We start from the raw sequence: 13,572 nt of genomic DNA on the forward strand, positions 1-13,572 counted from the left end.
TGACGTCATGTGCTGAGTTGGAGCCGACATAGGGGCCCACTTTTCTGATTTTAAACACCCAAAGAAGGGCAAAACAGACATTTCTAATTTAATCTAATTTCTAATTTTTTAAATTATTTTTTCTCTTCATTTTCTCTCTTTTCTTCTCTCTCTCTTGCGCTCTCTCTCTCTCCAGATTCTCTCTCTTCCTCTCTGCAATTTCTTCTCTCTCTCTCGCCCTCCTCCTCCTCCTGCTTTCCTCTACACCCGCCTCTACCACTCCCATTCCCACCACTTCAACTACCGCCACCAAACCCCCATCTCCCAAAACGACGACGTTTCCCTCTCCAACCCCCTCATCTCTGAGGTAATCACCGCCGCCGTCACCACCATCCTCTTTAACAAGGTCCCAACTCCTCCTCCTTCAATAATCAGTTTTCCATACCTATCGTTATCCTTGGCTAAAGACACCAGCGACGCCGCCGCTTCGGATCAGTCTTCGAGTGAACCGGTGTGGAGAATAACGATCTGCTCCCAAATGAGGCCAAGAATGGGTTCGTTGGCCGCTATTGGAGGCAGGCCCAAGTACCCATCTTCCAGGATATCCGTCGGAGCCGAGACTCTGAGTGGCCATGACACGTCGCTGATCTAATTCTCGAGCTGCGACGACATTTTCCGGAACTGCGCCGCTGTAGCAGACCCGCCAGCTTCTCCGTCTTCGATTTCACCTCCGCGCAGTCCTGCTTCGACGAGCTGTCCTCGTCTGTCGCCTTGGTCACTTGGTCCGCCAGCTGGCCTAGTATCGCAGGTGACCAATTTGGGTGTAGAGAGAAGAAAGCAGGGGTCGTGGGTGCCTAGAGAAGATTTATGGGTGCTTACGGCGGCGGCGCGTGGGTTACTTTCGAGCATACCCCTATGCCGGTGAATCGGGAGAGAGAGCGAGGCGGGTGTAGAGGAAAGCAGGAGGAGGATGAGGGCGGGAGAGAGAGAAGAAATTGCAGAGAGGAAGAGAGAGAATCGAGAGAGAGAGAGAGAGAGAGAGAGAGAGAGAGAGCGCAAGAGAGAGAGAAGAAAAGAGAGAAAATGAAGAGAAAAAATAATTTAAAAAATTAGAAATTAGATTAAATTAGAAATGTCCGTTTTGCCCTTCTTTGGGTGTTTAAAATCAGAAAAGTGGGCCCCTATGTCGGCTCCAACTCAGCACATGACGTCATCTTTCGAGTCAAAGTCAAATTTTGGACTAGGTTGATGTAATTTGGAAGTTTAGGGACGTTCTTGATTAAAAAAAAAAAGGGAAATTACTGGTCCCCCCTTTAACTTTTGGTGCGTCGACAGTTCAGTCCCTGTTATTCCAATTTTAACAGATAACTCCCCAAACATTCAAATTTCATACAATTTGATCCAAAATTACCATTTTACTCCTCACTTATTTTTTTTATATATCTAATACACACACACACACACACATATATCTACATATATATATATATACATATATATATATACACACACACACACACACACACATTATATATACACACACACATATGTATAAAATTATACATATATTTATATATCTACATATACATATACATATACATACATATATATATATAGATATACACACATTAGATATATAAAAGTTGTGAATTTTTTTTATAATATGAAACATAAACATAGTATATAGACTTACCAAATACGTAAACACATTATATATATATATATATATATATATATATATATATATATATATGTATGTATATGTACACACACACATATATACATATAAATATATATAAAAAGAGAGAGAGAAGAATAAAAATACACACACACACACGCATATACATACATACATACATATATACTCACACACACACACACACACATATATATATATATAAAGAGAGAGAGAAGAATAAAATATATATATACACACACACACATATATATATACATATGTATAAAAGAGAGAGAGAAGAATAAAAAAAAAAACAAAAAAAAATAAGTGAGGGGTAAAATGGTAATTTTGGATCAAATTGTGTGAAATTTGAATGTTTGGGGAGTTATCTGTTAAAATTGGAATAACAGGGACTGAACTGTCGACGCACCAAAAGTTAAAGAGGGGACCAGTAATTTTCCCAAAAAAAAATTTAGGGACTGACTTGATGTTTACCCCTAAGTTGGAGGGGGTAAACTGAATTTAGTCCAAAATATTATAACAACATAAGCTAGGAAGCTACCTAGATGGGCCAAACTAGCATATGTTCCTCTTAACAACTCTTTGATGTTTCTTCTTCCAAACTTTTTCTTGAATAGGGATTGGTCTGCCATTTGCAACTGCTGGTCAACTGGCCCATACAAACTAAATACGTATTGGACAAGCTACACTATTTGCTGTCTCTGGCCTCCCAATTTTCCACGCTTCTCAAAGCCTAATTTGTATCCAACACTGCTATTGGTCCACACATTGCTTAAAAAAAAAAAATTAAATTAAATTAAATTTCCAAATAAAGACGCACTCGTCCTCTTTGTCTTCACAGCCATAAATATCTTCCTCCTCTCTCTTCCAATGGCTCTTTGACTCCTCTGCAAAAATGATCAAAGCGTTCGCTTTTCTTCTGCTCCTAGTCGACTTCGTCTCCACGCCTTCACAAGCCAAATTAAGCATCCTGCAACCCCAACCTGCCGCAGGCTTCAACGTCAGCCATGTACAGGTACACCAATCCGCCAAAAAGAAAACGCTAATCTCAATCTTCGTTTTTCGTTGAAATTTTCATTGATAGCTTCATTCTTTTTTGTTCATGAAAAAAAGAGTGCCGGGAGTTGCTCTTATACGGTTGATATAACCACCAGCTGCTCCTCAACGAGGTACACAAGGGATCAAATCAGTATCTCATTCGGGGATGTTTATGGCAACCAGGTTTGTCTCTCTGATTACTCATAATTGTGCATATTAATTTGATTTATATTAGACCCTATAGAAGATTGAATATGAAATTTCGATAGGATAAACCCCTGAAATTTGATCCCATGCTTATTGAAATTGAAACCTAAGTATTGGTAATTACTGGGATTTTCTATCGGTGGCTATGAAAGTCAGTATGGAGAACCAATGGAATGATTATACTATTTTTCGGACCCTTCTTACAGCTTATAGTAGTGCGAGATATGAGGGAGTGTAGCTCCCTACATTCGTGGTCTATGAGTTTGAATTCTCGATTTTATCCTCTTATGATATGTCTTGTTGCGAAAAAAAAGGCATTGTGAGTTTGGTAGAATGATGCAACTAAATTTAGTTTTATTTTTGCTACAGATTTATGCTCCGCGACTAGACGATCCATCCTCGAGAACGTTTGAGAGTTGTTCTACGGACACATTTGAGATATATGGACCCTGTGCATACCAAATCTGCTATGTCTATCTTTACAGAACAGGACCAGATGGTTGGAAACCGGAGAGTGTGAAAATCTATAGTCATAATTCCAGGGCTGTTTCGTTCTACTACAATACCTTCATTCCCAGTGACATTTGGTATGGATTCAACTTGTGCCAGAATGCTTCCTCTTCACACCGGCAATCTGCTTATGGATGGTTTATATATGTTTTAGTTGGGCTTCTTGTGTCGCTTCTCTTGTAGTTTTGCACTTGCCATAGGTATAATGGCTCCTAGAGGTTTTCTAGTCTCTAGTGTTAGTATTGTAGGAAGAAACATTTGTCTTTCACCTGTGGATTAGATACGATCATTAAACCTACATTTCATATTGACATTGAATGATCTTAATTCTGAGCACATATATATATATTTTTTAGGAGAAATTGTCAACTCTTTATTCAATACTTAAACGAAATTACAATCAGAAGAAAGTACATTAAGAATAAAATTTGGGGGAATGTTTTCCCAAACTAAAGAAGATCTAGACAGAGAAGCAAAATAAGCTAAACAGTGAGCCACACAATTGGTTTGACGATAAGCATGCTTGAACATAGAACCTGAAATGAAATTCAACCCTTCTATGATGTCATCATACACACGACCCAATTGGGAAGTATGGGGAATGACAGCCTGCTTAGTAGCATTAGCAAGAGTTAAAGAATCCGTCTCAAACACTACCGGAGATAACCCTTTATCTCGTACAAACTTCACAGCTGCTCTACTAGCAAGAGCCTCCACATGTTCTGCAGAATAAACATCCTCCAGAGCTTGACAGAAACCCCCAACACAAGTACCAACAACATCTCTGACAACAATACCAATACCTCCACTAGAACTAGAGCTTGAAAAAGCCCCGTCCATATTCACCTTTAACCAACCTTGAGCAGGAGGTTTCCACCTACAACTCCCCCTCTCAATCCTAGGCAATGACCTCCTATAGAACTGGAAGTCAGTAAGCCTAGCATCTAAGCTGAAAAGCACATCACCTTCCCGGGCCTCTACCTGTTCCCAAACTCTATGATTCCTCTCCTTCCAAGCACCCCATATGAAAAATAATATTTTACACCACCCTTCTTTTGAAAGCTTCTTGAAACAAAAGTTCAACCAATCAAATAAAGTACGATCAATTGCAGTTACCTCATAACAAACTCGCTTGAGCTCCTCCTCCGACTCCAATAAAGTCTTCGTAAAAGGACATAAACGGCACAAATGATCCGAGGACTCATTCCCCATCCCACACAGCACACACAAATAGGACTCAATTTGTACCAATCTGTCAACCGCAGACAATATGTTTTGAAGCACCTTCCATATTCAAATTCGAGCAGTTCCAGGAATACAAGCTTGCCATTCATCTTTCCAAACCTTTGAAATAACTGCTGCACCCCCACCATTTGCATGTTGTAGTCCCAAGAAGAGTTTACAAGCACTTTTTACAATAAATTGGCCTTTTGGGTCAAGATGCCACACTCTTCTATCATTCAAATTTCGTTATGAGAGTACTAGAGACTTCACAAGTGCCACATCTTGAGGAACAAAGAGCTGCTGCACCTTATTCATATCCCACCTCCCTGGAGCTAAAAGGAGATCCTCTATAAGCAAAGTGACGTCCACACCAATTGCCCGAGGCACCAGAACAAAAGGATAGGCATTGGGAAGCCACGGATCCATCCACACTCGAACCCCAGCACCATTACCGATCTGCCACCTCATTCCTTGCTTTAGCAGATCCTTAGTACCCATAATGCTCCGCCAAGAAAAAGAAGGAGAACTATGATCGGGTGCCTAAAAAAAATCACAATCCGGAAAATACCTGGCTTTGTACATTTTGGCAATAAGAGAATCTGGATTCTGTAAAACCCGTTATCCCTGCTTTGCTAACATTGCTTTATTGAAAGCATGAAGATCACGGAAACCAAGGCCCCCTTCCTCCTTAGGTAAAGAAAGAGTATCCCAAGAGCGCCAATGAATTTTTCTTTTATCCTCCGTACTCCCCCACCAAAATTTGGCACACATCTGCTGCAAATCATCACAAAAATTCTTTGTGAGTTCAAAGCAACTCATAGCATATGTAGGGAGTGATTGAGCAACCACCCTAATGAGAATATCTTTTCCAGCCCCAGTCAAGCATTTCCCTTGCCAACCATCCAACTTTTTCCCAAGCCGTTCTTTAATATACTGGAAGGTTGCAGTTTTAGCTCTCCCAACATATGTAGGTAGCCCTAAATATTTTTCGTGGGACTCCACCACCACCACCACATTCAACAACTCTGCAATCTCACCCTGTAAAGCTTCTGTAACATTTTTACTAAAAGTAACAGAACTCTTAGAAAAATTTACCTTCTGACCAGACGCCATCTCATAAATTCGAAGCACATCTTTAATTTGATTACAAGCTTCAACAGAGGCTTGAGCATAAAGCATACTGTCATCCGCAAAGAGCAGGTGATTAATCTGAGGAGCTTCAGGACAGATAGCTATACCCGGTAATGTTTCCATCGCTGCCCTCTGGTGCAACAATGCAGAAAAGCCCTCAGCACCCAATAAAAATAAGTAGGGGGAGAGAGGATCCCCCTGTCTCAACCCTCTAGAAGGTATCACATAGCCTCGTGGCTTACCGCCAAAAAGAAAAGAGTAGCGTATTGTAGATATACACTGCATAATAATATCAATCCACTGTTGTGCAAACCCAAGACGCTCCATCACCTTCCGCAAAAACATCCACTCCATTCTATCATACGCCTTACTAAGATCAGGTTTCAGTGCCATCACCCCATCCTGACCACCCCTCTTATTGTGAATATAGTGAACTACCTCATTAGCAGCAAGAACATTATCAGTAAGAGAAAAATTTTCAAACAGTACCCGAAGTTAGGCCGACTCCTAACTTCAATACCCGACTATGCAAAACTATCACTTTGGTACCCCAAGTTTTAATCCCGACCCAAGAACGGTACACACCGTTCATGACGGCATTAAAAGCCCAGCCACGTGGCAATAAATGAGGGGCAATTTTGTCTCTTCGTTAACTCCCGCCAATCATAACTAGTCGCTGATCCTGTTGCAATTTCCCGCCAAATTAAAATTCCCTCCAAAAACAGAGCATATGAAGTGTGATTAGCTCCAGATGACAACTGATTTCCTCCAACTTGATTCACAAAAGACAAACAACAAATTACCAGAACCAGAAAGGATAAAGCAAATCCAAATACTTCCATAGGCATATATTCATCATAAACATGTCCAAACCACTGAGCACCCATCTATTACAACAAAATGCTTACAAGAAGCAATTAACAAGGCATTTTTTAATGTTCTATCTAAGCAAAAGTAAATGCCATCAGAAAAACAGTTGGGTACACAAAAACAAAAACAGTGGGTTCCAAAAGCATTCTTCAATCTTCCTAATCGCCTCAGTACTTCCAATTGGCCTTCTTACTTCCAGTTCTAGAGGCAGTGCTAGAAGTAGACTCTTGTCTAGGGTTCTTTGGGAATTTGATTCTTCTTGCTGGGGATTTGAACATTTTTCCTGAAAAGAGAGGCCTGGAGGAGGCTCCAGGTTGCTGATTTACCTGAAAACGACAATTCCAAAACATTCAGAAATGGTAGCTTACTAATCAAATTCAACTGCAGACCACAACAAACACAAACTATACCTGTGTCTGCTGAACATTATTGGTGGAATTTTGTGATGGCATTACATTGAAGTGATCAACATTCACAGGTCCACTAATAGTCTCAGAATTAACCTGTGATGGCTCTGCAGGAGCTGGAACCTCAACATCCTCCATTGAAACCTGGTGTTGTTGCTGATGATTCTGAGGAGCTTCAACATTTTGAGCTTGGGGCTGCTGCTGCTGCTGATTCACAGCCCCCCTTATTCCGTTGAGCTTGGGGTTGCTGCTGTTGATTGACAGCTCCCCCATTCCCCTGCATTTGCTCATTCTCCACATTCCCCTGCATTTGACACAATATACATTATAATCTATATTCCTGGGCCTATAATTCATAAAAATGGTCGATGAAAGCTAATGTAATACCTGATTCCTTCTTAAACAGGTTCTAACATTGTGCCCCTTTTTGTGGCATCTGCCACACTTCACTTGAGAGTAGTAACTTCTTGGTAATTTCTCAGTACCAGCAGGAGGTTCTTCTTCACCTACACAAATGATTATGCAGTTAGCCATGAATACAAAGTTTACACATTAAACATATATAAACTTGAAAAAAACAGTTTACCTGGTGCTTTGGTTCTGTTGGTTTTAGGTCTTCCTGGTTGTGCCCTTTATAATGGGGGTGCAATTGGCCTTTGTATGAGCTCCCATTCTTACACTCCAGCAATGGGTTGATGACTGGGTCATAGGCCTTCATGTACTTCTCCTGAGTGTAATTGTCATGTACAAACTCATCAGGTGATTGCCCCTTGGAATATATGGCTGCAATTGCATGGCCACATGGAAGACCACTCAGGTCCCATCTTCTGCAAGTGCAGGAATGATTGTCCAACTGCACTGAGTGTTGTGCTAGCGCACCAGATTGACAACCCACACCCCTGCCTTGGATTTCAAACCTCATACTGCTGGACTCTAAAGGTCTATAGTCATGGCTCCAATCAACATTCTTTTTCAGGAGTTTCTCCACTCTAGGTCCCACCCTACACTTCCAGTTTGGCCCCGAGTTTCTTCTATTGGCTAATCTCACCATAGTCATGGTCCTTATGTCCTCCAAACAGCCAAGAATTAGCTTCTTTCTTGCTAGAAGAATCGACTTGTTGAATGACTCGCTATGATTATTTAGAAGTATGTCACATTTGAACTGCTCCTTGAAATGAGACTTAGACCAATGAACTGCAGGCCTATCCTTGCACCACTTCCATGCAGAACTTGAAGATTTAGCCATATCCTCCATTGCAAGCTCATATTGTCTGATGGCGGTGGCTCTTGCAACTGCCTAGAGCTTTTGTTTTAGCTCAAGTCCACTGTGACCATCAGATTTGAAGTTATTGTGCAAATGGTAAACACAATGCCTGTGTTCTGCAAATGGGAACAAGTCCTTAATGGCCTGCTCTAGGCCTTTCTGCTTATCAGAAATAAAAGCATAATGGACTGAATGATGAATTTGAAGATCAACCCTCAACAACTCTAAAAACCAGGTCCAACTATCCCTTGCTTCTCTCTCCACTATTGCCCATGCAATGGGATAAATCTCATTATTCCCATCTATGCCTACAGCTGATAATAGTTGACCTTTATGGACCCTCTTCAAATGGCATCCATCTAGCCCTATGAGTGGCCTACAACCTGCCTTCCATCCAACCTTCAGTGCCTCCAAGCATATATAGATCCTTTTGAACCTTGTGACATCACCATCCAATTCTGTTTGGATCTACACTAAGCTTCCAGGGTTTTTCTTTTTCAATTAATTGGCATAACTCTCAAGCATATTATACTGGTCTTCAAATGAACCCTGAGCCAACTTCTTTGCCCTTCTCTTAGCTCTATAACACATCTGGAATCCGACATCCATTCCAAAGTCCTTCCCAACTGCATTTTGGATCCCTTCCCTTGTCCAATTGGAATCATTCCTAAAAAAGTCTTCATATTCATCAGCAATGAATGGAGCGTGCATGTGATAAACCCTACCTCCAACTGTGATGCCCCGGAAATTCGTATTTATTTTCCGAGGATTTTCTGGAATTTAATTAGTGGTTGTTGGAAGGTTTCGTGGCTCGTGGATGGAGCGGAAGTGTTTCGGATGAATTTGTATTCGAAAAGTATGACTTTAGGGGGGTTGCTAAGGTTGACTTTTGATACGTTGAGATTCTCTGAAAACTTCCTTCACGAAAGTTGTAGAGCGCGTCGATACGAGTTCGTGGATATGTGGAACGTGGAAATTGGAGTTCGTATGAGGAAGTTATGGCCGTCGGAAAAAATTTCCATTTTGGTATATATGGGATTTTTCAGGAAAATTATTCAAAAAATCAGATTTCCATTTTGGGAAGGATTTTTCTCTCTCCTCTCTCCCGAGTTTTCCCGAGCAGCCATCTTCACCGAGCTCGTTCTCCCTCCTCCGGCCACCAATCGACGAGATTCTTGTCCCTATCTCTTCGCCTCACTCTCATCTAGCACCCCGTGAAGTTTCACTGTGTGGGTAGACCTGTGCACAACGCTACAAGGCCGAGAAGTCGCACGGTGGAGCTACAAATCGCCTTGATCGGAGTCGGAGATTCCGGCCACCTTTGCCGGTGATTCTTGAGGGCTTTTGGAGCTTGGAGGACGTTGATGCTTCCCACAAGGTGGCTTGCATCGATTCAACTCGTGGAGGTCGAATTTTGGAATTGAAATTCTAGGGTTTCAATCGGTCCGGTTTGTTCTAAGGTAAAATTCAATCGATTGGCTTATAATTGGACTTTGTTGTAGTTATGAAAGTTGAAATTGGAGTTGAGATGAAGAACTTTGGTGTTGGAAGTTTTGTCAAATTTCGAGTTTGGTTTGGCGGCGGTGCCGCCACTGTGGTGGTGTTTTCCGGCGGTTTCCGGCCACCTCAGGGATAGTTTTTGTTCCTGAGTTCGATATACTCGTCGATACGAGCATTTCGATATATTGTTTGTAATTTTTGGAGATCGTATGAGCATGTTGTGATTTTTACGGTTTCAGACCGTTCGATGTTTCGATCCGTGAGGATTCGAGCTTCCGATCGACTTGTGGTTTTGGCATATCGATCGTAGAAGCATTCCGGAGACATTGGGTGGTCTCGGATGTGGTTTCGCCTCGATTGGCGTCACCTTGGGAATTTTGGTTCGATTTAGGGTTTCGAACGTTATTCCTTGTAATTCGTTAACTGAATCAGAGTTGTGTTTCCTTAGATACTTGACGAAGTATTTTTTGGACGGCTATTGTGATTGGCCGCTTTGTTCTGTATTGAAGACGCAGCGGGAGTTTCGAGGTGAGTAATCTCACAAGGTTCATTATGAACGGAATTACCATTATTGTTTTGGCGTTAATTATTTAACTGCAAACTATAGTTGGTATTAGTAGGCATTCCTGAGCGAATGACTATGTATATATATATTTACGTGAAATATATATATTCTTATGGATGATGTGTGATGAATAATATGCATGATGGGTTCATATTATTGTTGAATGGGACTTTTCATAGAAACGATATTGTGGAAAAAGATGTTTTCTATTGTTTGAAAAGTATTGAGTTTGATGTTACGTACATTTTGGAGTCAAGCGTGACTCATTTTAAATGTATTGGTCCTTGTACCAAGGGTCACAGATGGTGAACAGGGATGGGGAAAGCCGGAACTAGATGGTCGTAACGTTTTTAGGTCAGGTGTGATTTACTTAACGTTGACTTGAGACCAGATGGGGTCTGAAAAGCATGGGTCGCAGATGGTGACCAACGGTTGGTTCTAAGACCAGACGGGGTCTGAAAACCAAGAGTCACAGATAGTGATAGGTTGCAGATGGTGACCAATGATTTATCTGTGTTACGAGCCTAGTTACCATATTGTCTTGGAGTTATGGAATTAACTGTGACTATAGATGGTATTAGTGACATTTCTGAGTGTATGACTATGTGTGTACATATGTATATCATGGGGGGTAGCGGGGAGCTATCTGATGCTCATGAGTACGTGTCTTTAAAAGAGAGTTTCGGGGATTCTTTCTTTTAAATGTCCTAGGAGGACTTGTTAATCATATTTGAATTGTTAGGTTAACGATTTATATGATTTTGTCACGGTGTGACTTTTGTGATTTCCTTGTTGGAAAAGAGTATTGTTTTGGGAAGCATGGTATGTTTTCCTTATTCTCGAGTCGAAAGGTTTCCTCGTGTTTGGCGTGAGTTGTGCGGGCTTTTATCCCGTGAATTGGTGTGAGTTGTTTTGAGTTACTCATACGGGCTTGCAAAAGCTTACCGGGTTTGTTGTGTGACAACCCGGTGCACTATTCAAACAGTGTAGGGGTTAACCTTGCAGGTCAGGAAATCGTGGCTGAAGCTGAGGTATCTTGTTGGCAGCAGAACTGGTAGGAAACAAATTTGATTGGCTTTGCCATTGCTATGACTTCCGCTTTGTAGTAAACTCTGAGGAGCTTTTACGTTTTATCTTGTTGTTGACAATTTAATTCGTAAGCTTATGTAATATATGACTCTGTGGGCGGGTCAATATTGACATAGTGAGTTCAGGGCATCAACATGTATATTGTATAAAGGGAAAAAGTTTTGCAGGTATTTGGTATTGATGGCTGAACGTTCACGCATGTATAATTATGGGGTTATATATCGTTTTTTTATTTGTGTTAAAAATCAGGGGCGTGACACCAACACTATTGCATTTATGTTCAGGCCTGAAAGTCTTGATTGTCATTTCCGGAGTGTCAGTATCTGGACTAGATGCATATATCCAGAATGGACAGCCCTTAGATGTCTTGCAGACCACCTTCACCTTTCTTCTAGTGTTCTTTGGAAATCGCAGTTCCTTTTTGGTGAGTACCGCATGCTTCCTGATTGCTTTCTTGAAAATGCTTGAGTTGGGGAATACCATACCTAGTTCAAAATGGGGGTTCTTCATATCATACTTCTGGTTGAATTCCCTCCACCTCGAGAACCTCATCTTGTGTTTCACTGGATACCTCCCCCCATCTTCTCTAGACTCATCACTTGAACCATGCAGGCTTGGAAAGCCATCACTAGCAGTACCATCATCATCAGATATATTGCCTTTGAATCCCATGTCATTCCATTCCTCTACATGTTCGGGATCACCATCCACATGTGCCTGAAAGTCTACTTCATCATCTTCATAAACCAACTCGAAGTCACTATCCCTAATCCCATCCCAGTTTGGATCATCAGAATCATCACTACTAGTACTGCTCCAATCATACTGAACCGGGTTTGAGCATTCACCACCAGACCTCGTATCATACCTCCTAGTGCCCCTCTGTTTTGGCCTACCACGCTTTTTCTTTGGAACACAAACTTCTTCCTCTACAATTTTCTGCTTCCCTTTATCTTTTTGTCTTGAAGTGGATGCCTGATGAGCTCTGCCTCTTGCAGTTGTAATAGTTGGGCCACGGGTTTGAGCTCCAACTCTAGGCCCATTGCCTTCAGTTGACTGTGGACCACCACTCTGCACTTCAAGCTGCTTATCAGTACAACTTGACTGTGGAGCATTGCTCTGTAGTTGAGGCCCATTAGCAGCTTCACTCATTTCTGGACCATTGCTTTGCACTTCAGGCCCATCATCAGTATATTCCCAGTTTTCAGGCATAATTCCATCCAGAGGAACCTCTTCATCATCATCTACATCCACTGGCACCTCTTCAACACCCTCAACAGCTGGCAATTGCACATCATCAATTGCATGTCCAAATAACAGAGAATGATCTATGTCATCATCGTAATGATCTAACTCATAATCATGAAAATGCCTTCTTGCCTCCAAGCAAACAATGTACACATGCAATATCCTTTGAACAGCAGGAATGAATTTAACCATGTCCATACAGTCTTTATTAGTGACTAAAGGTAAATATCCAGTACCCTCTTCACTTCCTGGTATCCTAAACCAGTAAGCAACTGGGCCAGCTTGATACCCCAAATCCCAAGCCCAATAATTAAACCTTATCACACTCAGTTTGTTCGGATCAACCCCATCAACAAAGACCACTTCCTCCCCTCCCATGTATGTCCTATTCACTCCACCATGTGAGAAGAACCTTCCTCCATGATGTATTGCTACGGTGAAATTTCCAACTGCAATTTTACAACACCAGCTATTATAATCCAAAATAGGAAACATATTCAATGTTGTTCAGGCCTAACCAAATTGATTATTCAACTACCTCTTCTTTGTCTTTACTCTCTACCATTTATACCGGTATGTGTTTTAAAATCATTTATCAGTTCTAAACACCATTAAACAACCCAGACCAAGGTTAGGATTTCACTTTCATCACTAACCCAGCCACCAAACCAATAACCCTAATTTATTAGAATAGCCGACATCAAACCCTAAACCCTACACATGCGAAGACAAAATAAAACCCTAAACCCTAGACAAACCCTAGTCAACAACATTGACTTCCATAAAAAAATCAAATCTTTTTGGACCACAAACCCTAAAATAGCGACAGCTCATAGAAAGG

At 41.3% G+C, this 13,572-nt stretch overlaps 3 protein-coding genes across 3 annotated transcripts; 1 reads left to right on the top strand and 2 right to left on the bottom strand.

Annotated features, from left to right (window-relative positions):
• Positions 1–2,500: 2,500 nt before the first annotated feature.
• Positions 2,501–3,662, top strand: LOC133715479 (embryo-specific protein ATS3B-like). Its single transcript, XM_062141990.1, has 3 exons — positions 2,501–2,693; positions 2,792–2,899; positions 3,293–3,662. Exons 1-3 carry the CDS (start codon positions 2,574–2,576, stop codon positions 3,614–3,616), a joined length of 552 nt encoding a protein of 183 aa, XP_061997974.1. The 5' UTR covers positions 2,501–2,573; the 3' UTR covers positions 3,617–3,662.
• Positions 3,663–3,817: 155 nt separating this feature from the next.
• Positions 3,818–6,675, bottom strand: LOC133716950 (uncharacterized). Its single transcript, XM_062143580.1, has 4 exons — positions 6,592–6,675; positions 5,507–6,226; positions 4,916–5,197; positions 3,818–4,717 (listed from the first exon to the last, which is right to left on the bottom strand). The coding sequence occupies exons 1-4, from the start codon at positions 6,673–6,675 to the stop codon at positions 3,818–3,820; spliced, it is 1,986 nt and encodes a 661-aa protein (XP_061999564.1).
• A 565-nt stretch (positions 6,676–7,240) lies between these two features.
• LOC133716951 (uncharacterized) lies at positions 7,241–8,320 on the bottom strand. The gene is made up of 3 exons (XM_062143581.1): positions 7,744–8,320; positions 7,453–7,571; positions 7,241–7,369 (listed from the first exon to the last, which is right to left on the bottom strand). The coding sequence occupies exons 1-3, from the start codon at positions 8,318–8,320 to the stop codon at positions 7,241–7,243; spliced, it is 825 nt and encodes a 274-aa protein (XP_061999565.1).
• Positions 8,321–13,572: the final 5,252 nt, after the last annotated feature.

Source organism: Rosa rugosa, chromosome 6 (assembly GCF_958449725.1).
Source record: "Rosa rugosa chromosome 6, drRosRugo1.1, whole genome shotgun sequence".
NCBI lineage: Eukaryota > Viridiplantae > Streptophyta > Magnoliopsida > Rosales > Rosaceae > Rosa > Rosa rugosa.

Coding starts and splice junctions, on each gene's coding strand:
- LOC133715479 (XM_062141990.1), top strand. CDS start 2,574: ATGATCAAAGCGTTCGCTTTTCTTCTGCTCCTAGTCGACTTCGTCTCC. Junction 2,694..2,791: donor TCAACGTCAGCCATGTACAG/GTACACCAATCC, acceptor CATGAAAAAAAG/AGTGCCGGGAGTTGCTCTTA. Junction 2,900..3,292: donor GGGATGTTTATGGCAACCAG/GTTTGTCTCTCT, acceptor TTTTTGCTACAG/ATTTATGCTCCGCGACTAGA.
- LOC133716950 (XM_062143580.1), bottom strand. CDS start 6,675: ATGGGTGCTCAGTGGTTTGGACATGTTTATGATGAATATATGCCTATG. Junction 6,227..6,591: donor CTTTATCCTTTCTGGTTCTG/GTAATTTGTTGT, acceptor GCTGCTAATGAG/GTAGTTCACTATATTCACAA. Junction 5,198..5,506: donor GAAAAGATATTCTCATTAGG/GTGGTTGCTCAA, acceptor GATTTTTTTTAG/GCACCCGATCATAGTTCTCC.
- LOC133716951 (XM_062143581.1), bottom strand. CDS start 8,320: ATGGAGGATATGGCTAAATCTTCAAGTTCTGCATGGAAGTGGTGCAAG. Junction 7,572..7,743: donor CATCAACCCATTGCTGGAGT/GTAAGAATGGGA, acceptor TCATTTGTGTAG/GTGAAGAAGAACCTCCTGCT. Junction 7,370..7,452: donor CCTGTTTAAGAAGGAATCAG/GTATTACATTAG, acceptor TGTCAAATGCAG/GGGAATGTGGAGAATGAGCA.